This window comes from Notolepis coatsorum (genome assembly GCF_963971535.1).
Source record: "Notolepis coatsorum genome assembly, chromosome: 1".
NCBI lineage: Eukaryota > Metazoa > Chordata > Actinopteri > Aulopiformes > Paralepididae > Notolepis > Notolepis coatsorum.
The window spans coordinates 161,997,893-162,023,294 of record NC_140165.1 but is presented as its reverse complement, the minus strand read 5'-3'; the positions used below and the strand labels follow the sequence as shown (position 1 = coordinate 162,023,294).

Here is a 25,402-nt window from a genome sequence, read left to right as displayed (position 1 = left end):
TTCGGCTCAAACAAGGGACTAAACACGTTTCGCAATTATGCCACATCAATGTGGAACGCCCTACCTAAAGCTGTAAAGGAATGTGAATCACTACCCACTTTCAAAAACACTCTCAAAAAACACCTACGTGAGACTGCAATTCGAAACTGGCCCCTACAAATGTCCTAACCTAGTTGTACAGTAAATGACCAAGTAAGGCTTTGTCAGTATTCCAATGTACAGTGTAAAATGTGTGTGTGTCCCCTACCCAACCCCCCCCCCCCCCCCCCCCCCCCCCCCACCTCCAATGTACAGCCCTCACCCACCCAACCTCCTCCAATGTACAGTTTCTACGCCAAATGTATATACACTCTTTTTCTGGACACTTTTGTATCACAAACAGTACTGTATTTGCAAATCTGATATGTCATAAATGTATAGATGTAGCAGTAGGCCTACTGTCTAACTGTATGTCATGTATGTCATATATGTTATGATGAATTGAAAATGGGGGACCCTGATGTAAACAAGACGAAAGTCTTTCTCTGGTCTGCATCCCCTTAACAATTGTATGTATTGAGCTGTACTGTACTGTACCCATTCTGCAATCTGTTAATAAACTTTTCAATCAATCAATCAGTGGCCAATCAGACAGCGTCTGCCAGAAATGCGGCTACGGAAAAAAATAACGCGGAAAACACACCAACCACAGCTAAGCTGCTTCCGGGTTCTCTGCTGTCATTTCAAAGCTAAACAAAGCCGAAGACCGTGAACGACAGGCCTCCTGAGTCCTGCCTCTCATATAACGCGACCGGTCCGCTGCTATCATGGGGGAGAATGAGGACAGCGAGATCATTGAACATCACGTAGACGAGGAGATGGAGAAGAAAAAGACGAATACCCCTTCTTTCATGGAGAGTGTCACTCCGTCGGAAAGGGATGGTCCTGGACACAGCAGCACGCAGTCGTCGCACAGACTACTCGCGTATAGTGATGCGCTTATCTCTATCATAGCCACCGTTATGGTAGGGTATTGTTTCATATGAATGAGTACAATAGCATACTTCGCTTTTCTAGAGACTAGCCTTGGTCTGTTGTTCTATTATAACCTAACCGAACCCAACCAGCTGCAGCAGCACCTAAACATGTGTTGAGATGTAGAGGCCTGTTGCCATAAGGGCGTACACACTGATTTGATATTGATTTGTATTAAGATAATAGAACATAACATAAGACACAAGCCGACGTTGAAAACCCCGTTCCAATTCCAAAGATACGGGTGTGTCCCACATCGATAATAAAACATAGGCTAATCATCATACAACTCTTTATGTCATTTCTTTACAGATTTTACCTGTTGCACATACAAAGATTGAGGATAACGAGGTAAGACTTATGTTATATACATAAGTTATTACCTACAGTATTACGACCCGTAACTCAAAATAAGCGTTAGCCTATTTGTCACATACATGTTACATGTACAATGGCAGCGAAATGCTACACTTGATCACCAATGGTTTCCCCCCTTCTAGGAGTTAAGACAGAGCGTTCAACTTCTTCTGACCACCAAGATAGCCGTGTACCTGATGACATTCTTGATCGTAACTGTTGCATGGGCTGCTCATATCAGGTACATTAATTGTCATTATATTTACATCTTATTGAAAGCATTGTTTTGTTAGTTTTTCATGTACATTATTATTATTATTATTATTATTATTATTATTATTATTATTATTATTATTATTATTATTATTATTATTATTATTATTATTATTTATCTCTCACTCATTCTTTGTTTCTCTTCGTAGGTTATTTCAAGTCATTGAACGAATTGATGATTGTCTTGCACTTTTGAACCTGGTAAGTGTTATATTGACGAGGCTTAACCCGAGGTTCAATAAGATTCCTTTATTGACTCGTTCGTATCTGCATCCATTCATGTCGCTCACGTCTGTCACGTTCAACTTGTCTGTGTCGCCTTCCTGGTGACGTCACAATAACAACGGCAATCAAAGAGGTTCAAACCCGAACCTAATACATCACATCCTTCTCTTTAACATATTTTTTTTCTCAAACAGAACTTAGTATTCTACCTTTGTTTAGCTTGCACTCTTGCTAACACGTTCTATTTCCCAAAAACAAACGTAACAAACATTTCCCAACTTAAATGTTTACTCAGAGCATCCACCTGCTGTAAATGAAATAACAATGTTAGTCACAGACAACTTTCACTTTAAAGGATCCTGTAACTTAAACCCACTTGAACCATGACATAATGCAAAGCACTTAATGCGAAAACTTGAATATGAAAATACTCCAACAACATGCATGTGAAAACACTCCAGTTACTCTCTGTATCTAAGAGGTAGTTTAACTGGTCTACCAGACCTAGTCTGATACGGCTGCGTTTCAGATTGTCCATCATGTGTCTCTGTTTGGTCTGCAACACCTGTGTTCTCTGCTGAACGTGTGCATGTTGCCAGATTTTCTCTCGTGTCACAGTCCCCGTTCTGGTAAGCATCCTGTTCATTTGTAGATGGAAAAGTTCTCTCCTCCGTTTGTCTCAGGTATTTTCTGTTTCTCCTGTACTGTCTCCCATCCGGTGTGCGAACCACATATGAACGCGGTTGGTCATGTTTGTGCAGGACCACGGCCGGCTGCCATGTTTCACCTCTTTGAACCCTGATGTTTTCTCCTGCTTGTAGGTCAGGCAGTCTTTTTGTTTGCCTGTCGAAGTAGAATTTTTGTTTCTCCTGTTTGTCACTCAACTGCCTACGCACGTATGTAGTTCCTTCTGGAGTGAGCAGTGATGTCGAGGCAGGCAGTTTTCCTTTCAGCCGCCGTCCCATGAGCAACTGTGCCGGTGATAGTCTTACACCTTCCAGCGGTGTGTTGCGATACTCCAATAGCGATATGTAGGGGTCGCCATTACTTCCTTCTGATTTCTTCAGCATATTTTTGATAGTCTGTACTGTTCTTTCTGCTTGCCCATTTGACTGGGCGTGACCGGGACTCGACGTGGTGTGGATGAATTCCCAGCTTTCTGCAAAGTCCTTGAACTCAGCACTGGAATACTGAGGACCATTATCCGTGAAGACAACATCAGGAATGCCATGTCTGGCAAATATTGATTTCAGTCCGACAATGACACTGCCACTGGTAGTGTCTCTCAGTTTTGTGATTTCCGGGAACTTTGAGAAATAGTCCACACACAGCAGGAACTCAGATCCCTTATAATGAAAGAGATCACTCCCTACTTTTGACCACGGTCTGTCTGGTACTGGGTGTGGGAGCAACGGTTCTCTCTGATTGTTGTTCCTGTTCTCATTACATATGGCACACTGAGATACCATCTCCTCAATTTGTGAAGACATGCATGGCCAATATAAAATGTCTCTGGCTCTTTCCTTGCACTTAACAATTCCTAAGTGTGACTCATGGATTTTGTTAATCATTTCTTGTCTCAACTGCTGCGGAACAATGAGCTTCGCTCCCTTGAACATCAGACCATCTGCGTGTGAGATTTCTTCTTTAAATGTCCAATAGGGTTGAATTTCCTTTTGTACAACACTTCTGTCTTTCGGCCATCCCTTGAGTGTGGTTTCTTTTAGTAGCTGCATTTCGGGGTCTTCTGCCGTTGCTGTTCTGAATGTGTGCAGTTTCTCCTCTGATATCGGCAGCTGCAGAGTGATCATATTCACTTCCAAGTCTTTCTCCAATAGATCTTCTTTCTGCTCTTTCAGGAACGCTCGACTTAGAGCATCTGCAATATGAAGTTCCTTGCCTGGCCTGTAGGTGACTTTTAGGCTGTACCTTTGCAACCTAAGCAGCATTGACTGTAGCCTCATAGGAGCTTGGTGTAAAGGCTTTTTAAAGATGCTCTCCAAAGGCTTGTGGTCGCTCTCAACGTGTATGCTTTTTCCATAAACATACTGATGGAATTTTTCACATCCATAGACTATAGCAAGTAGCTCTTTTTCTATCTGGGCATACCTGCGCTGACAGTCAGTGAGAGACCTAGACCCAAAAGCTACAGGTTGCTCATCTTGTAGTAGGACCGCTCCGAGGCCTTCTGAGCTGGCATCTACTGACATAGTCACTGGTTTGTTGACGTCATAAAACTTCAGGGTTGGAGCACTAGTGACCAGCTGTTTGATTTGTTCAAAACTCCTCTTTTGTGGTTCCTCCCAGTGCCACTCTATGTCATTTTCAAGCAGCTTCCTTAACGGTGCACTGACATCTGACAGATTTGGTATGAACTTGGCGAGATATTGAACCATACCATTGAACCTGAGCAGGTCCTGTTTGTTCTGTGGTGGGGGTATTTGTGTCACTGCTCTCACCTTCTCCCCATCTGGTTTCAGCCCACTGGCGCTGAGTATGTGTCCTATGTATCTTATTTCACTTGTCCTGACAGCGCACTTGTTCCTGTTCAGTTTCAAGTTGTATTCCCTTGCTCTGTCTAACAGTTTAAGCACCCTGTGGTCGTGCTCTTCCTTGGTGTCTCCCCATACCAGCATGTCATCTATGATGTTTACGACACCTTCTAGACCTTCAATCATCTGTGCTATTGCCCTTTGAAACACCTCTGGCGCAGATGAAATACCAAACGGTAGACGTAAGAATCTGTACCTACCTATGGGAGTGTTAAAGGTGCATAGCTTTGAACTTTCTTCGTCAAGCTTTATTTGCCAAAAACCTAAGATTAGCGTCTTAACACTGAGAAGAACTTGGCGTTTGGCATACGGGAAACTACTTCCTCCACAGTGAGCAATGGGTAATTCTCCCGTTTAATAGCTTCATTTAAGTCCTTAGGATCCATGCAGATTCTGAGTTTATTTGGTTTGACCACAGTCGCCATACTGTTAACCCACTCAGTTGGCTCAATCTGCCTTGTTATTACCCCCAATTTCTCCATGCGCTGTAGTTCCTCAACTACCCTGTCTCTGAGCGCGACTGGGACCCTCCTGGGAGCATGCACTACAGGTGTAACAGTGGGGTCAACTTGAATATGATGCTGACCGGGTAAGCAGCCCAGTCGACTGAACAGATCATCATAATCCTTAAGAATGTCACTTTCCTTGGAAATGTCATGCATTCTCTTTACTAAACCTAGTTTCTCACAAGTGGCTCCGCCTAGTGTAGCTGGTACATCCTGCTGTGTAATTTCAAACTCTATATTATGCTTTTGGCCTTTGTACTCACATGTCAGTGCTCTCTTGCCCAGTGGTGAAATCTTTTGCCCAAAGAAAGCAACTAGTTTGCATTTGCTCACCCTGAGTCTGCCTCTAACGTCCAGTTCATTCAGCGTTTTCACTGACATGGCGTTGCAGTCAGCGCCTGTATCCAGTTTGAAAGTCACTGCTTTTCTGTTTATCCTCACTGTTTCATTCCACGGATTTTCCTTGAATTTTGTCTCCATCAGTCTGATGTGTTTTTCCTGCTCCACTTCGACTGTGCCGATGAACATTTCCTCCTCATCACTCTCACTCTGCTCAATTGCATGCAGCTTTTTTTTATATTGGTGCTGTGGTGGGCCCTGCGCTCTACACACCTTGGCAAAGTGATTTCTCTTGTGGCATGATTTACATGTTTGTCCAATTGCCGGACATGTCCTTGTTCCATGTCTGTAACCACATCTGTAGCAACTTGACTCATCTGGTTCAGTATGACCTGTGCTATCTGCAACTTTACTGTCTTTTGGCCTGACTGTTCTCAGTCTGTTCACATCCACCTCTTCTGTCAGTGCTTTCACTTGACTGGTTGTGATCTCACTCGCACGGCAAATATCCAAGGCTTTTGCTAGTGTCAGATCTGCTTCTCTTAACAGTCTGCCTCTTACTTGGTCATTAGTTATGCCACACACTATCCTGTCTCTTATCAGGGATTCGTTCAACTGACCAAATTCACAATCATTGGCTTTATACTTTAAATCCGTGACATAGGCATCTATTGTTTCTGACTGTTTCTGTGCACGTGTGAAGAATATGTGCCTTATATATGGCAAGTTTTTCCGGGGCTCACAATAGTCCTGAAATTTCTTCTTCAGTATGTCTATTTTGTCTTTTTCTTCTTCAGTAAAGACAAAAGTATTACATACTTTAATCGCCTCCTCTCCGGCGACATGAAGAAACGTCGCACACTGCACTTTTTCAGACTTTTCTGAGATGCCGCTGGTGATGCTAAATAGTTTGACGCGCTGTGTCCAATTCCTCCAATTTTCAGCAAGATTGCCTTGCAGACTCAATGGCATCGGAGGTTGAAACTGCGCCATCCTCTTATTCCAATTTTACTTCTGACACCATGTTATATTGACGAGGCTTAACCCGAGGTTCAATAAGATTCCTTTATTGACTCGTTCGTATCTGCATCCATTCATGTCGCTCACGTCTGTCACGTTCAACTTGTCTGTGTCGCCTTCCTGGTGACGTCACAATAACAACGGCAATCAAAGAGGTTCAAACCTGAACCTAATACATCACAGTAAGAACTGTATGGTCAGAACGGTTACTGCCTTAACACTTTAAGGACCAGCGTTTGCCATCTAATATATGGCTGGAGGACCAAGCTTTGTCAACAAACCGATGTACTTTTGGATAGCTATATATATACTTTATAGTATTGCTATCTGTCCATTCTCATTGTCACTTGAGTGCATAAACCGTGCCTTCATAATGGCTTAAAGAAAATAAAAATCCATCGGTTGGTTGTAATTTTATAGCGCCGTGAATATAAGCTTAATCGCAGTTTTCGTCTAGTTTTTTTTATGGAAAGCTATTTATAGTGCTAAAGGCTAGTCAAGTTATATCGAACGCCATTTCTGTTGTGTATATATACGAATGAAATAAAACAAACTGCTTAGCATCCGGGCTATTACAGAGCATCTATGGATGAAATGGGGGACGCCGATTCGTATTATTGATTAGCAATACAGTGTGCGTTCAAGTAGCCACATTCACTGATCGGTCGCTTGCGTTTTACAACAATGTCCAATCCGGCTGTAATTTGGGTGAATAGTATCCTACCGTCAGCCCATGTGATCGCCGGCAGCATTTCCCCATTATTCATCGGCATCTGGTAGATCGATATGTCCATTGGCTGATCATAAATCCCATTATTCCAGGCTGAAAATCTGCACTTCCAAACGTGATCAAAGATGGAGGATGTTCGTTTGGGATCCAGGCTCATATGAAACGCCCACAGACAGTAAATTTTTTTTCCCCCAATCGCCCTCAATGATACTGCAGTGGAGCGATGGCGCCCCTAAGAGGATCTGGCCGGTATTGCATGTTGCCGAAATCAAATATGCGGGTAGGTCCCCAGAGTCGTTCGGGGACGTTTATACGGTTATTAATATGGAATAAAACAATAACAACTTGCCACGGCTATATACGTGGCTCTGGTCCACAACGCATGGCACCGAAACACGTATATATACGCGGACGGTCCTTAAAGTGTTAAAGGAACATGCCAACATTATGGGATATGCACTTACTGTACTGTCTTCTCCAGAGTCAGACAAGAAGGTGGATACCAAATTCCTCTCTGTGCATTCAGTAGCTATCCTCGCTTAGCACAACTGAATGGAATACGGACGGACCAGCTAAAACTCTGGGAGAGGTGTTTCTGGCCAACAGCTAGGTTAGCTGGTTCATATCCGCTTCCATTCATTTGTGCTAAGCTAGGCTAGCTTGCAGCTGGATAGCTTCCAACTGAACACACAGAGAGGGATTTGGTATCTATCTTCTTGTTTATATTTGTTTATTAGGATCCCCAATTCCCCATTAGTCATCATCGACGCGTTGACTATTCTTCCTGGGGTCCTCGCAGATATACAATAATACAAATATGAAACATTCAGTATAAATCATATAAGTCATAATCATAAGTCATATATCACATACATAATCAATAAAAAATAAAACAAAAGGTCATAGGTGAATCCATTTCACCATACCTTTAACACATTCGGGGCCATTGGGATGCGTCTAATATCACTCAAGAGGACCAGCAAATGTAAACAGACTTGGGGCTGTTTGTAGAGCTAAATCTATACTTTATAGTATTGCTATCTGTCCATTCTCATTGTCAATCAAGACCATAAACTGTCCCTTCAAAATGGCTTAAAGAAATGTTTTTTTCATCAATACGTTCTCATTTTATAGCACCGTGAATATAAGCGTTATAAGGGATTCCGGCTAGGATATTTCCTGGAAGGCTGGATACAGGGCTAATAGCTACTAACGTTATATCCAATGGCATTTCCGTTATACAGATGCTACAGTTAAAACTCAAACTGCATATGATCGGCACGATCCTCAAGCATGTATGCATGAAAGGGAGGGGGGGGGGGGGGACATCGTTTCTTATTATTGATTACCAATAACCGTGTTCGTCTAAGTAGCCACATAGGCCGATCGTATTGTATCATAACAAGGCTCGATCGGGCTGTAATTTACGTGAAAAAGATCTTACCATGAGCCGGTTGGATCCCCCCGAGCATTTCCCCGTTATCGATCGCCATCTGGTAGATCGATAGTTCCATTGGCTGATGATAAATCCCCTTATTGCATAGTGAAATCCGCAATCCAAAACGTATCCCGTGCAACAGACAATAGCTATCGCTTCAGATGAGTAGAAAACTACATTAGAGATCCAAAAAAAAAAGACAACTTCTGCCACAGGGAACACTCTATTATCGCGATAGCGCCCCTAAGAGGATCTGGCCGGTATTGCACTTTGGCGAATTCAAAGAGTAGGGTACATCTGCAGTGCAGCTCGGCGACCTTGAATAGGTTATTAAAATGGAATAAAAGCCAAAACAACTTGCCACGGATATATCCGTGATTCTGTCCACAACGGGTGGAATCGAAACACGTATATATCCGTTGTTCGTCCCCATTGTGTTAAAACAAAAACAAAGTAAACAGAAGACGTTTGGATAACATGGCTGCAGCTACACTCATGCATGACGTATATTGATTTCCTTCCGGATTATGGCTCCTTTAAGTTCTGGAGAAGACGATAAGCAAATTTCCCAAAATGTTGGCATGTTCCTTAAGTGGTATAAAATAGTAGTGTAATCAATGCATGACCATTAGTTTATTTCTAGGGATGCACCGAATGGGAAATTCTTGGCTGAAACCGAATACCGAAAATAGGAAACAGTTGGCCGAAAACCGAATGCCGAAAATGATTAATATAAATATATATATAATGTATTTTTTTTCAGCTACCTGATTATGGCAAAATACATGATTATGGCAAAACTTTATAATATATATTAATATAATATTATAATAATAATAATAATCACTTATGGGCCCATAAAACATTTATTCAGCACGTTTGAATGCATACATTAATTCCAGACTGACTGCTGAAAGATTGTACAATTTAAACATTTTCTCTTTGCATACAACAAAATGTGCATTAAAGTCAAGTGCATTTTCTTTTCTCTGTAGGATAACTACAACAAAGTGCATTCAGAACAAAGCCAAGGTGCTTTAAAACTGCATAAAGATCTGCATAAAGACACACACACACACACACGAGAGGGAGAATAGCTTATAGCAGACTTAATGATGTTACTGTAGTGGTTACTGAGTCATAATTCACGGCGTTCTAGCCTACATGGGAGGACTGTTGTATTTACTACATCTCCCGTGACTCTTAGCGGGGGATGACGTAGCTTAACACAATGGCGCCCAAGGACGTATATCCGTGTTTCGAATCCATGCTTAACACTTTCAGAGCCGGCCGTGTTTTCCTTTTTACCCCCTTGAATGCCCAGCAACCACTTCAATGTTAACGTTAATATCGCCTAATCTATGTTTTAAATTATGGCTATGTGTCTAATCTGCCCGTTGCATTATCAATGACTAATTTCCAGTCAACATTGTCGAAGGGGATTGTTTTTTTATCGGTTCAAAATGGCTTAAAGAAATGTTTTTTTTCATCAATACGTTCTCATTTTATAGCACCGTGAATATAAGCGTTATAAGGGATTCCGGCTAGGATATTTCCGTTTTATAGCATTTTGAAAAGCCCTCGTTTTCAAGAAGAAAAAAAAAGAATCCATGATAAACGCTGATGTACTGTAATATTCTAGAACGTTGTCATTGTTTGGCCTATTTATGAATCCCTTTTCAAATAAACGCTAGATTATCGATAGTATATTATGTGTACGTATGCACGCTGGTGCCGCAAGCTGTAAATCGATTCTCTTATTTCCTGATCACTCGCACAGTCAAAACAGCCATATCACTTATCTCCGTGAAAAAAGGTCTGATTATCCTAATACTGGTAAAATAGATTCCTTACCTGAGATCAGATGGTATCCAAATGGATTATTCCAATTCCTGATCGACCATTCCAAAAATCGATCCTTCTATTGATCCCACGCGTATACTGTAAAACAGCGTATACACGCTGTGCTGAGGGTCCATCATGAAGCTGATCGGCCCCGGTTACATGCGTGAGAAGTAAAATGTGGAGTCCGGGTTTTTTTTCCCCATGCATTTTCATTGAGTCCAATCCAAAAGGGTGAATTACCATCTGGGAGACGATAGGGGGCGCTTTTTTCACATCTGAGCACCTGGGGTGGCTGATTTACCAACGGTAGACTCGGTTGATGAAATATGAATACGAGAAAAAACAAATATTCTCGTGAAGGGCAATCAAAGTGTTAAAGGACCGAAGGACGGATATATCCGTGGCAAGTAGTTTTGGCTTTTATTCCATTTTAATAACCTATTCAAGGTCGCCGAGCTGCACTGCAGATTTACCCTACTCTTTGAATTCGAGAAAGTGCATTACCGGCCAGATCCTCTTAGGGGCGCTATCGCGATAATGCAGTGTTCCCTGTGGCCGAAGTTTGTCTTTTTTTTTTTGATCTCTAATGCAGTTTTCTACTCGCATGAAGCGATCGCTATTGTCTGTTGCACGGAATACGTTTTGGATCGCGGATTTCAGTGTGCAGTAAGGGGATTTATCATCAGCCAATGGACATATCGATCTACCAGATGGCGACCGAAAACTGGGAAATGGTCTGGCGGATCCAACCGGCTCATGGTAAGATCTTTTTCACGTAAATTACAGCCCGATCGGGCCTCGCCAGATGATAAAAAAAAATTTAAAATCCCCCAAAAAAAATAGATATATATGTTTTTTTTTAAGTCAGGCCACTGAACTTAGAAGCAGGCCAGGACAGTGTTTCTAGTTGCAGCAGAGCAATAGTTAGATAACCTAGGTGGGGAACAACCAGGAGATCACTGCAACTCACACAAGTTGGAGAACTATCTCTCTCTCTCTCTCTCTCTCTCTCTCTCTCTCTCTCTCTCTCTCTCTCTCTCTCTCTCTCTCTTGCTCTCACACACACACAAAAGGAGCCGCATGTGATTGGTGGAGGCGGGACCCTTACAAAAAACTGTTGTTGCTAATCATTGACACATGCTAGCCTGTAATAACCCCCCCCCAGAAAAATCTACTTTGCATTTGATATATTGCAAATATATGCCATCACACACACTGGCATTTAAAGGGTTAGAATTATAAAATTAATATGTGGTGTTATGATCAGGGCTGAAGTTGAATAAAAGATTGTATTATTTTCAATCTGACATTACAAAAAAACTGAAAATCCATCAAAATCAGTGTTGTTGCTAATCATACATATGCTAGCCTGTTTTTTAACAATAATTTGTGATGCCATCACAAACACTGGCATTTAAAGGGTACAAATAAAAAAATGCCTGCACCAGAATGCAGGAAATGAAGTCTTTGTAACAAGAAATGTCCTGGTGGGGGACCCCCAGACCCCCTGCTTAAAAAGTGGCCTAACTGGGGCTATATTTTGCACTATTTCCTGGCCTGAATGATTTCCCCAGTCCGGCCCTGGTTAAAAGCCTTCAATGCTTATTAGTGTGTGTGCGTTTGAACGTGTGCATGTTTCAACCATACATTTCCATTTATTAAAAAAAATATATATTGAATTTTTGTATTTTTTGTATTTTTTACCTCCTATAATAGTGGGGGTCGCGGCTCTCTGACCCCGTTATTTTTGGGTCGCGGCCTGAAAAGTTTGGGAACCCCTGGTCTAGAGTTGTATTAGACTCATCCCAGTGGCCGCCAATGTGTTAAGAGAGACTAGTGAAAGAGGAATGGAAGCGTTGTTAGCTAGCTTAATGCTAACGTTAGTTAAAAAGGTTTTTAACCGCGACGGGCATATAGTAATGGCAAGGATATAAAGCATGTTAAAGACGCATTTATTTGATGCGTTGCTCGCGGAGTTTACATAGAAACAGCGCGACTCCCAAGACAAGAGGAGTTATCACAGGCTGTAGAACGCAGGAAGAGCTGCCAAGCTGCTCACGTTACACATTGCGCATGCTATGTCTGTAGCCGCGTTTTGATTACGTCATCACAATAACACGTTAGGTTACGAACGTAACCCTGTTATTTGACATTCGTGATATATTTTCGGTGCTAAAACCCTTTCGGCCGAAAGTGCCCCTTTTAACCATTTTCGGCCGATAATTTTCGGTGGCCGAATATTCGGTGCGTCCCTATTTATTTCTAGTCCTGGCCGGAGTCCGAGTGAAGCATGCAGGGTCTCAAAACAAAAAGGTTTTAATCCACACCACGACATGCAGACAGACATACATATAAACCAACAGAAAACGAAAGGTTATCCTATAACCTAGTTATATGAATACTGGCAGAGCGTCTCGCTCCTGCCATTATGAGAACTCTTATCTCCTAGCACCTACTGTGCTCATGAACAAACAATTTGCACTCATGCACGTGACCAGGCCATGCCCCCGCGTCCTGCTATAAGATGCCGGACATGGTCACACTCTACCTTCCTCGTAAAAAAAGGTTTCCAACATTGAAAACCCAACCAAGGGACCTCAGGGCGCTAAGAGTGAGACGCTCTGCCAGTATTCATATAACTAGGTTATAGGATAACCTTTCGTTATATCATACTGGTCATCGCGTCTCGCTCCTGCCATTATGAGATATGGGACAGAGCGGACGCATGACCCGACAAGTGTACCCCCTGAGGGCCCGTAAGCCCCACTACCAGGGAGGAGGGGAGTCCCGTCCACCCGCCTGTCCTAACGAAGGGGGGGAGGCAGTCAACTCCACCAAAGTGCGAAAAAGGGGGAACCAGAGACTCCTGAAAAACGCACAGCACAGGCGAGACCACGTGTGACACATCACCCCGTGGCACACACCTACACACCCCTGCTAGCCCACCAAAGGCGGGACCTCAGAACCGCCTGGGAGACAGAACCCCCAGTCATGTCCACGAGGGAAAACTTAACGAAGGGACCCGGGGAGGACCAGGAGGCTGCACCACAGATGTCCTCCACAGAGGCCCCCCCTAACAGGGCAGCAGCCCGAGGGGGGACTTGTCCAGCCAACGTGCAGCAAAAGGTAACGGCCCCGCACAACCAATGTGACAGGTGCTGCTTGGACAGCGCCTCACCCGCGCAAGGGCCACCATAACAAACAAACAAGTTGAACTGAAGCCCTGAAAGCCCGATTCCTGAGGTAAACCCCCAGTGCACGGACAGGACACGACAGGTGAAAACCCGCCTCCAACTCATTAGCGTGAGGAGCCATAGCCAGAGCCAGAGCCCGACCGCCGCCCGGTGCAGACGGGGGGAACGCACTCCTCGTCTGACAATATACGACGCTGACGTTGTGTTGTCCGTCCTGACCAAAACACGCTTGCCCACCACAAGGTGGTCGAGCCGTTTGAGGACCAGAAGGACTGCCTTCAATCCCAACACATTGAATGTAGCGCAGACCGGGCAGCAGACCCTCCCCAGAAGACGAGGTCCCCCAGTACTGACATGGGAACCTTCAGCCGCTTCCATATGTCTCACACCGGGTCCATTTTCATACTGGAAAAAACCACCTCTGCATCCTCCTCATGAAGAGGAGGCCAAGAGGGACCCCAGCAGCAGGCGCATCACGGACAGCGCCGTAACCATCCTAGGACGGAACCTCCCGAGCGCGCCGAGAACCCAACCACTCGCCGCCGCTCCGAGAGGGATGCCCATATAGACCTTGAGCTTAGAAAAAGCCCAAGTACTCCACCCGTTGACTGGGAAGAGGAGAACTCTACTTCCAGTCTACAGCAAAACCCAGGCTGGTGAGGCACCACCTGCCTGGTATGAGACCTGGCGATCTACCCTGACCGGCCAAGGACCAGAACGTCGTCCAGGGCAGAATTCGTAACCCCTGACGACGCAGAGGCCCCAGCGCGGTCTTCACACACTTGGTGAAGATGCTGGGAGCCAGAGAGTAGCCGAACGGCAGCCTCTGGTACCCGTACGCTAAGCCCTGCAAAGGAAGCGTAGGTAAGCCCTAGGATGGAAGATCGGGATGTGAATACGCATCCTACAGGTCTATGGAGGTGAACCAGGCCCCCACCTGACAGCGTCTAACAGGTGGGAGACGGTCAACATGGGGGGGGGGGGGGGGGTGGGGGGTGGGGGGTGACCGGAGACACAGCTAGACGGCGACGGTTTTTTAGGGCGTGCTCATCTGTAGCCGATCCCTCGGCCGCCAAGGCTGTCGGCCTTGCGATCACCTGTTTTCTTTGTGTCCAGGGTACCTCAGGCAGGGGAAACATGGGCGCTGGTTTGGGGCCTCGCCACAGCCGCTGGCGAGGCCGCGCCCTCACCTCTGGCTGCGTGGTGTGGGGCCTAGGTCAAATACCGCCCGCGCTCCTGCGGAAAGACCAAAGTCCCTCTGCGGAGAGGGGAGCCCTGAGGAGGGAAAAACCTTCTCTCCTCCTCAAGGGGAGACTGATCCAACCAAAGATGACTTTAAACAAGCGTTGACAGCATCCTAGCCCTCCCTGCGGTTATAGCTTGCGGCTAGGTCAAAAGTTAATAACCTCAAAACCTTGCGCGATGTTTCAACATCGGCTGGCCCTAAGGCCCCACCACCCGACACCATTTTCGACAGAAAAAACAGCAATTCGAACAATGTTGCTAGTCGCTGCTAATTCTATACCGCGGCGGTATAGGCTTTAACACCAGCCACCTGCCGGGCCGACTTGCCTCATGGCGTCGGCCGGGCGGGACACCGTTCCACCATGTCAGAGGCAAAGGACTGATGCCACGTGCTTCACAAGCACGGAGCACCAGTGGTATCTGCAGACAAAAGACTACTACTAGTGAAGCACTGCCTCACTAGTAGGAATGCAGCAACCTCCACTGTGGTGTGCACCCATGAAGGGGTAAATGAATAAATGAACGAAAACTCCACTAACACACTGCAGAATGGGCTAGCCCATACACACAATTGTTAAGGGGATGCAGACCAAAGAAAAACACCAGTCCTGCACACAATTCATAGATTCACAAAAAGCACACCAGCCCTGGGCCTCAGCCCATCCAACCATGAAAATGGTAAACAAGCCCCCGCTAAACTCCCAACATTAGACACCGATTGACCGTTAGCATGAATGGTTAAGAGGAGGGAAGACCTTTTAGTAAAGACAGCCCTCGGCGGGGAACAAGAACGGAGACCCAGCATTGTAGCATTAGCATTAGCCGCGCGCACTAGGATAGTTGGGAAAACACCCAAAACTGAGTCATGACGACCATGTTTTCCCAAATATCCTGCCCCTCGCGCCAATACACAACTTGGCTGTCTCACGGGACAACGAGCAGTATCACAAATGCTAGCATTAATGCCTGGCAGCGCAGACCCTACCTGTGCGCAACCTAGCCCGACAGCTAGCCGCCGCGCGACGTCCCTCGATCCGCTGTCACGAGATGAGGGAACCTCAGGACAGGTCCGATGCGCCGTTAGGATGTGCCGAGAAGATTCCAGGGGCTGGAGAACCTCCGGCGAAAACCCAACATTGTGTAATTTCTCTCTGCATTTCATAACAACTAGTTCATGGAGTGCACTGCAACGTCCATGTTGGAAACAAAAAAAGAGGAAGGTAGAGTGTGACCATGTCCGGCGTCTTATAGCAGGACGCGGGGGCGTGGCCTGGTCACGTGCATGAGTGCAAATTGTTTGTTCATGAGCACAGTAGGTGCTAGGAGATAAGAGTTATCTCATAATGGCAGGAGCGAGACGCGATGACCAGTATGATATATAACTGCGTTTCTCGTGCATTTCCTATAATTTATTCTTCTCTCAGACCAGCGTGATGTCTTGGAACTAACCCCAGTGCATACAGTTGGCCCCAGTGTGTGCAGTTTACCCTAGTGTGGTGTAGTTAGCCCCTGTGCATGTTAGCCCCAGCCAGTGCATACAGTTAGCCCCAGTGTGGTGCAGTTAGCCCCAGTGTGTGCAGTTAGCCCCAGTGTACTGGGGCAAGTTCCAAGACATCACGTCAGTATCAACCATTGGAAATACGCTAGGACCGCCATTCTCTGTTGAGGATGGTTAAAACGTGTGTTTGCATGCTGAGGTCTGGATTAAGATCCCGTGCGCTGCCTGTCTGAAGCTTCCCGGTTCACTCAGAACCCGTCCAGAACTCTGACCACCGGACTCGGTAAGTAAGATAATGCTTATGCATCGATTACACTACTGGCAAGTATTCCATACCACTTAATGTACAAACTATCCCTTTAAGCCCTGTCTCTCTGGTGAAAGAGGTTTTCTCCTTTCTGTTTGTATTCCAGGCCTGCATGATGTTGATAACCTTCCTGCCGTACACAGTGAGTACTGCTGAACTGTACTGCTGAACTGTACTGCTGAACTGTTCCCTTCTGACTCACAACCATTTCCTTCATATTTCCCATTTTGAAATGCTGCATTATTAGAACAGTTTCCAGTTTATTCAGTTCATAAGAACATTACAAAAACTCAAAGCACTACAGGGCTGTCACTTTATTGTTTTGAATATCGAACGATCGATGAAACCTGGCAAAATGTTAACTGGTCGAACTGTAATGATGTGATCGAATTCAAAGTTGACTCATATTATTTAATTTATTTAATATTACTTTATTAATATGCAGCCGCCTTGCTCTCGCTGCATGTCTGCTTCTATCTGTTTCTCCTCTCCGCCTCGCTGCTTGATTGACTGCTGAGCACAGCAGAGGTGGGACCTGAGGACTGGGGCTGCATGAGTTCATCCAAACTGATCAAATCAATCATGGGCACAAGACTCGCTACAGGAGCTATGTCAAATAAAAGGATGTCTCATCGTATCAATCGTGACGTTCTTTAGCCAGACATGAGTGCGTTATATTTCATTGGCTACGCTTTTCTGCTTCGCTCTATGGGATACACTCAGCGCCTGTGAGCGTCCAATGAAAACTTCTCACATGTACCTTCCATTTGCCCGACCACGCCCACCTCCGGCCACTCAAAGCCCAGGTGTGCAGTCTACTTCTCCCTTCCTCATTGTTTTCAGCTAAACAAATGGCTCACAGGCCTTTGGCAGTTGAAACGAAAATTGGTTAGTTAGTTAGGTGAGAGATGTAAGGCTATTCCACCGACGTCCTTTTTTCAGGACTTCCCCGGCGCATTCGAAAAATGGAGTGCTTGGGACCGCTGCTTGTTATGGCGTTTTCCTAGCAGAAAAGTTTCTCGTCGGAGGACTGCTGGTATGCTGTGGCGCTGTCGGTGGAAGGCTTCGAGCCCTGGCGTGCTGCCTTCCATGCTTTTTACCCCAGCACGGAGGGTTAATTGCGGGCTTGACGTGGCGAGGCGCGTCAGAGGGGATCCCCGACAAATAGGAGGGTTCCCCAGCCCTCGCCAGGTAAGGGGGAGCAGCACGCGACATAGCAGAAACAGTGTCTGTCTGACCGGGCATCTCTGCGTGTGAACATTGGCGGTTTGGACATGTTTTGTGAACCATCCAGAGGAGCTGCGCCTTCATTCAAGGAAAAAGAGGCGCGTGACCAGCGGCAGGTGTACATCAACAGGTGCGTGCTGTGCTTGTTTTGACCTTGTGGTGTGTTTTTTTTGTCTTTCGAGTGAATAGGACCCCCCCCTCGTCATTTCCTGTTGTGTCTTCTCAACCATTATATTCTACTGGCTTGGTGCTGTGTGTTCCCTTGTGTCCGCGGACCGCACTTCTTAACTCATTGAGCGCGACGCTCTTTCCCCATCTGTACTGCCTGGCGCCAGCTTTTTTTTACCATTTTCACGATATTTCACGATCTTTGCGGAGCTATTGTATATTCTATATTATAGCTATGGAGACAATAGTACACAATATAGTCCAACATGTAAAAATGTGTTACATACCCTCGTTCATTCACAATCCCAAGATAAACATTGCCCTGTTTAAAAATAATCCAGGCTGGTTTTCTAGATTGTGAGATAAAGTGTGTTTTGTGCAGCGTATGCGCAAATCTCACAGCTGCTCGCTTGAAACCTATATTATTGCCAGGTCAAAGGTAAACACATGACCTTGTTTCTTCACAAAGCCGGGGAGGGGGGAGGTCATTTATCCGACGCTGCGATCATACAAACGCATGTTTTATGATGGAGTTTCGGTAAAGTACATGTAAAATAGACGTTACCTTTGTTTTAGAGGTACTCGATTTTTTTTAACGTTTTACCAGTAGTGCTGAGACCAACATAGTCCAACATAGTCTGGTGGAAACGCACCTTATCATCCATATTCATCATCCATATAATCCGTTTAGTCTTCTTCTTCATAATATCCAATAGTTCGCTCGCCATTGCATTGCAGGTTACTATTGTGTGCTCGGGCCAGACTATACCACAGAGCCGAATAGGTTTCCTCATCGGTCGGTTTGATTATAGTTTTTTTTTATGTTTGACCAGTAGTGCTGAGTCCAACATAGTCCAACATAGTCTGGTGGAAACGCACCTTATCGTCCATAATCATCATCCATATAATCCATTTAGTCTTTTTCATAATATCCAATAGTTCGCTCTAGGCGATCGCGATTGTCGAACATGTCCTGCTCACTACTGCTCGCAACGAGTCCCTAGTTGTTTGGGGGCTGTGGGGCTGGCACTAAACTGGCTTATGCCTGTTCATAAGGTAGGCGATACTGCCACCTGGCAGGATTCGATTGTCATTGCAATTCCAATGTAGGCAGCTGTGTCACAGAGCTCCGGCCGAGTGTTTAGAACGGGGATCAAAGGAAAAATATCAAAGGATCAAAACCCGAGATATCACGCGTATGGCGCTCAACCGTTGGCGGCGAAACCCGACTTATCTCGGGTTTGGCGGTCAATGAGTTAATGAGTAGCGGCCTGGGCTTTTTCCCCTCGTGTTATGTCATGAGGACAGGGAATGGTATGAGGGGCCGTTTAGGCAATATACAGTCATACATATTGAAATGTGTCTCGTATGTCCACACTCTCCACTCGTGTTATGTAATAGCACGACGATGGGGAATTGTGTTTTTGGACATATATGTATACATATATATATGTATATGGTATGTTATGAATGAGGTACACTGGGGTAAATAAGACTATAATGTCTTTTCCTTGGTCTGCATCCCTCTAACAATTGTGTGTATTGAGACGTGCTGCTTTGTACCCATTCTGCAATCTGTTGATACGATTTTCAATCGATATTATGTCAATCTATATGTCATGCTGGCTCGCGCCGTGTATCACCTGTTTTTAACAGAGTGAAGTGCTGCGCGGGGCCATACAGTGTGTCCACATTCCCCACTCGTGTTTCATGAGGACGGGGAATGGTATGAGGGGCCGTTTAGGCCATATACCGTCACTGTCACATATTCATATTGAAATGTGTCTTGTAGGTCCACACTCCCCACTCGTGTTATGTAATAGCACGACGACAGGGAATTGTGTTTCTGGACATATATGTATATATATATATATATATATATATATATATTGTGAATGAGGTACGCTGGGGTAAATAAGAATATAATGTCTTTTCCTTGGTCTGCATCCCCCTAACAATTGTGTGTATTGAGGCGTGCTGTTTTGTACCCATTCTGCGATCTGTTGATGCGATTTTTAGGGATGCCCCGATCGTTATCGGCCGATAATCAGTATAAATATGCGATCGGTGATCGGTGATAATGCTTTATTTTCGCCGATTGTCAAAACCGATAGAAAAACATGATCCAATTCTGAGCGGAGATCTCACTCGCTGAGTTTTGTCTCAGACACACGGAGAGAGCTGCGGCGTCTGCTCCTCCTCCTCCAGCCCCTCCCGCACTCATGTAAACACTAGTCTAGTCTAGTCTAGTCTAGTGGGACACTGGGACCTCCGTGAGCTAACGTTAGCTACCGTTACAAAATGACCCAGTCAACTATTCACTTTTAGTTTAATACATGATGAGGCATTGCCTAATGGTATCTAGCCGGCTAGCTACTGATAGCTCCTGATATCAACAAATGCTCCAGCAATAGTCTAGTACTAGTGTATGATACCTCCGTTAGCTCACGTTAGCTTACGTTAGCTCACGTTAGCTCACTGTTCAAAATGAAATGTCCCATTCAACTAAATAGTTCACTGAGGCGTTGTCTTAACGTTATCTAGCCGGCTAGCAGTAGCTACAGATAGCTCCTGATATCAATGTCTTATAACATAGATTCGATGCGTATTCGAGCCCCGACTTGCATCGCAGTCACAAACGGGGCTAGCTGAGGGAGTAGGGTATATCTGCAGAGCCGCAGATATACCCTGCTGAGGGCATGCTGAATGTGACCAAAGCAGAGTATACACACAGACAGTGGAGATAGCGAGCATTTTGACTTGCGTGGTGGCGATGTCTCGCAGATAATACAACTACAAGTATAATTATATAATATATATATTTTATAAAAAAAATATATAAAAATTTATATTAAATATATATATATTCTTTTTTTATCAAAAACTATCTATCTGATCGGTATCGGCCGATATGACTCAAGACGATCGGTGATCGGTATCGGTGGCAAAAAACGTGATCGGGGCATCCCTAGCGATTTTCAATCACTATATCATGCAACTCGTGTCACCTGTTTTTGAACAAGGTGAGGTGCCGCGGGGCCATGCCGTGTGTCCACACTTCCCACTTGTGTTATGTACACGACAACGGCGGATTATGGATTTGGGCATATGTATATATATTTATATATATATGGTAGTTTGAAAACCATTTGCCATGTCTGATGTGCTGCCAGATAGGGAGCACGGTGGCCCTGGGGGGGGGGCGCTGTCATGAATCTGGGTGAGGACTTTTGGTCCTCATCGGAAACCTTCGGGAGGGTTCTGTCTCGCGGCCATGGCCAGGGGCCCCGCCTCTGTAAAGGAGGAGTGCGGCTCTTAGAGCTGGAACCCCTTCTGCATCCCGCTGCCGGGCGGCTGGCGGGGTGCATGGTGGGGTAGACGGCGGTTTTTCCCATGATCTACTCACCTTGTGCGTTTTGGGGTAACTGCGCCCCACTGCGTATGATTGGTGTCCTTCTCTCCGCTCCTCGTTAGGAGGCGCGAGGGGGTCATACCCGACCCCATGTTTTTCTGATGGTCGTGAAGGGGCCTCAGGGGGTGCATTTGTCGGGGCTACGCGCCCTGCTTCGCCCGTTGTCCCATAGAGCGAAGCAGAAAAGCGGAGCCAATGAAATATAACGAAGGTTATCCTATAACCCTAGTTATATGATTGGCGTAGCTTTTCTGCTTTAATCGCAGCCCTGAGGACCCTTGGCTGGGTTTCGCTGAAATTCAGACTCGGAAGGGAGAAGTAGACTGCACACCTGGGCTTTGAGTGGCCGGAGGTGGGCGTGGTCGGGGCAAATGGAAGGTACATGGGAGAAGTTTTCATTGGATGCTCACAGGCGCTGAGTGCATCCCATAGAGCGAAGCAGAAAAGCTACGCCAATCATATAACTAGGGTTATAGGATAACCTTCGTTCTATAGACTGTAAAAATAAGTGCATTCGTAGTTAATGTGCCTGCCTGTCTGTCTGCCCCCCCCACCTCCCAAAACTGATGACAATAATTGTTTTGGGATTACTTGCGATTATGAAAAGGCATGGGGTGGGGGGGTTGTAATGAAGGACTCTGATGACATAAAGGTTTGAATTACTTTATTACTTTGGATTCATTCAACCTTGATTTTGTGAAAAAGTGGCAGCCCTAATACACTACTGGAGAAATGGAGAGCTGTGTGTGTTGTCTTCCAACTCTCTTAATGTGCTCATTTCCAATGCAGTTCTCTCTCATGGCAACCTTTCCGGACAACATCCTGGGCCTTCTGCTGTTCTGTGCCTGCGTCATGGTGATAGGCCTCATTCAGGTACGGAGACTCAGCAATATAAACAGATGAGTCGCATTTGCTATGAAATTATTGGTGACATTTTACATTTAATTTAAAACATACAAAAATGTTCTAATACTATATACTGATACCACTGTTACATAAAGCACAATACCAGTCTTTTTGACATGTGGGTTCAAGTCATTCTTGCCTTTTATACAAAAATGAGAAAATAAATGTTATTTTTTGCAGATTCACGTCTGCCACAGGCATACAGTATGTGCTCTGAATGCCATAAACTGACCATGCTAACATCTGAGGTGCATCTATTTCTTTGAAAAAATGCTCTCTTGTGCCTTGATACAGTGTCTAAAAAAGAAGAGGAATTCTTTCTCAGATACTGTATTATATAACACACATTTCAGAAACCAAGTGACTCATAAGAGGTTAGCGTGGCATTTTAGTCAAATGTGACTTTCATGGGTTTACGTGTTTAGGCCGCGTCTATTCGAATACCAACCGGTTTGGCCACTGACGTTTCTGGTCATGTGACATGTGCGCCCAATCGCGTGACGCACCCATTTCCGCCCCGACCAGCAGCAAACTACCTAACGCCTAGTTTATCACTGGTTAAGCTTAGGCGACTCTTTCGAAGTTGGTTAAGTTTTGGAATCAGGGCTGGCATTCTATAGCCATGCGCGAAGACAAAATCTAACCTTAACCAACTTCGAAAGAGTGCCTAAGCTTAGTTAACCGGCGAAAGAACTTACCGTCACACGATTGGTGCACATGTCACATGACCAGAAACGTCAGTGGCCAATCAGATTTGCAAAACGCACAAACCGGTTGGTATTCGAATAGGCGCGTTTAGGCCACATCCCAGATACACTGAGAGCCTATGGCAGTGGTGAATTGGGAGAAAACGACTACGTATTTCAGAGGCTGAAATCTCAGTTCTTCAGCTAGAGCAAAGATGGAAGTATCACCTGAAACTAAAGGTTTTGAGGAATCCAGATACCAGCATGTTGCGGCACAGTGGTGTAGTGGTTAACACTGTCGCCTCACAGCAAGAAGGTCCAGGGTTCGATTCCCGCTTGGGGACCAGGTTTCCATGATGCCAGTTACCCAGGTGGGGTATCTCCCAGGCCTTTCTGTGTGGAGTTTGCATGTTCTCCCCATGCTCGCAAGGGTCCCCCCCCCCCCCCCCCTGATAAGAGAAACCCAATGGAGAAACATGCAAAACAACAGATCGCTAACGCTGTCACGTCCGTGACGAAGATGGGCAGGAGCACTTGGATGGTCCCCAGGCGTGGCTCACGCCACAGCCCTCGTCTGCTCCCGGCTGCCCTTGGGGGGGAAGGACGGGATGGGTTAAGCGCAGAGGAGTATCGCATCGGCGATCCTACAGACAATGCATGCGTGTGTGTTCCGGTGTGTGTGTGCCGCTAACATTGAGTGTCGTTGCATGCCAATTAAAGAGCTCTGCGACAGGTCCTGCATTATGTTTGGGGTTGTACTCCTAGTACAACTAAATCACAGCAGCACTGATGGGAAGAAGCGGATAACATTGTCCATGTCAGATTGGTGAACTTTGGCTGTGGCTGGTAAATACATTTTCTCTACCAGACACTTTGTAAACCACCACCATTTGTACGTTTTTTTGGCAAATTAGTGGAAATCGGTTAGTGAATTTTGGAATTTACCACAAGTTTCCATTCTTAAAATTCACCATCTGTCTGTCTGTCTGTCTGTCTGTCTGTCTGTCCTCTCTCTTTCTCTCTCTCTCTCTCTCTCTCTCTCTCTCTCTCTCTCTCTCTCTATCTCTCTCTCTCTCTCTCTCTCTCTCTCTCTCTCTCTCTCTCTCTCTCTCTCTCTCTCTGTCTGTCTGTGCGCGCATGCGTGTGTTTCGGAGCGAGTGTGTTGGAGCGGGCGAGTTTGACTGAGCGGTTCGCGTGGCGTGAGTTAAAACTTTCTGAAAGTTATTTCCATCTTCTATCTGTGTGTCTATTATATATGTACGTTTTGTTTGTCTTTTGTCAGTGTTGTTCGTTTGGTGTGTTTTGGAGCGAGTAGCAGCCACCAGTTCTGCTGGTCGGTATGCCGCCCGCAGCAGCTATGAGTTTGGAGCGTCTGACGCGCAGACACGCTATAAAGCTCTCCCCGGGACTGAATTGTACCGTAGAAGAGTGCGGGCTTGCGGTCGGGGCTATTGTGGGTCATGATAGCGTGAAATCTGCATCGCGGATGAATAATGCAGTTGTAATTTTTCTGGATTGTGTAGATAAAGTGAATTTGGTGGTGGAGCAGGGTGTGGTAATCAAAGACACTTTTACCCCCGTGTTTCCACTAGTGAGTCCTGCACAAAGAATAATCATTTCCAATGTTCCTCCTTTCATCAGAAATGAGGTCCTGGAAAGGGAACTGGCTAGACACGGACAGATAGTTTCCCCAGTGAAGATGATTTCTCTGGGTTGTAGATCCCCTCTGTTAAAGCATGTGTTATCTTTCAGAAGACAGGTTTTCATGATTTTAAAAAATGAAAAAAGTGATCTGAATTTATCCATGAATTTTAGAGTGGATGACTTTGATTACACTATTTATATAACTTCAGACACTATGAAGTGCTTTGGGTGTGGGCTGGACGGTCATATGATTAGGTCCTGTCCTAATAAGAGGCCTGGGTCGTCTGATCAAACACCGCCATCACCCAGGGCAGGTCCAAGTGGCTCGAGCACCAACAAGGGTCGAGAGAGAACCTCTGGGAGGAAAGGTACAGGAGAAGGTCTGGTGGAGAAGACAGGACAAGGTGAGAAGGTGCAGGGGGGGGGGAGAGGCCTGGTGGAGGGAGTAGAACAGGGTAAGCAGGTGCAGGAGGAGAGGAGAGGCCTGGTGGAGAAGACAGGACAAGGTGAGAAGGTGCAGGGGGAGGGGGGGGGCTGGTGGAGAAGACAGGACAAGGTGAGAAGGTGCAGGGGGAGGGGGGGGCCTGGTGGAGAAGACAGGACAGGGTGAGCAGGTGCAGGAGAGGAGAGGCCTGGTGGAGAAGACAGGACAAGGTGAGACGGTGCAGGGGGGGGTGGACCTGGTAGAGGAGGCAGAACAGGGTGAACAGGAGGAGGGGGTAGACCTGGTAGAGGGGGCAGAACAGGGTGAGCAGGTGCAGGAAGAAAGAGGTTTGGTAGCGGAGGCAGGATTAAATGTGAATTCTAATTGGAAAA

General features: G+C 45.6%; 1 protein-coding gene across 1 annotated transcript in view; it reads left to right on the top strand.

The window, feature by feature from the left end:
* Positions 1-758: 758 nt before the first annotated feature.
* tmem175 (transmembrane protein 175) overlaps positions 759-25,402 on the top strand; it is a 41,890-nt gene continuing 17,246 nt past the window's right edge. Inside the window, exons 1-6 of the mRNA XM_084321890.1 lie at positions 759-1,004; positions 1,327-1,365; positions 1,515-1,612; positions 1,794-1,845; positions 16,650-16,685; positions 22,140-22,223. Coding sequence (XP_084178016.1) covers positions 807-1,004; positions 1,327-1,365; positions 1,515-1,612; positions 1,794-1,845; positions 16,650-16,685; positions 22,140-22,223 — 507 coding nt within the window. The 5' untranslated portion in view covers positions 759-806. The remainder of the gene's footprint in view (positions 1,005-1,326; positions 1,366-1,514; positions 1,613-1,793; positions 1,846-16,649; positions 16,686-22,139; positions 22,224-25,402) is intronic.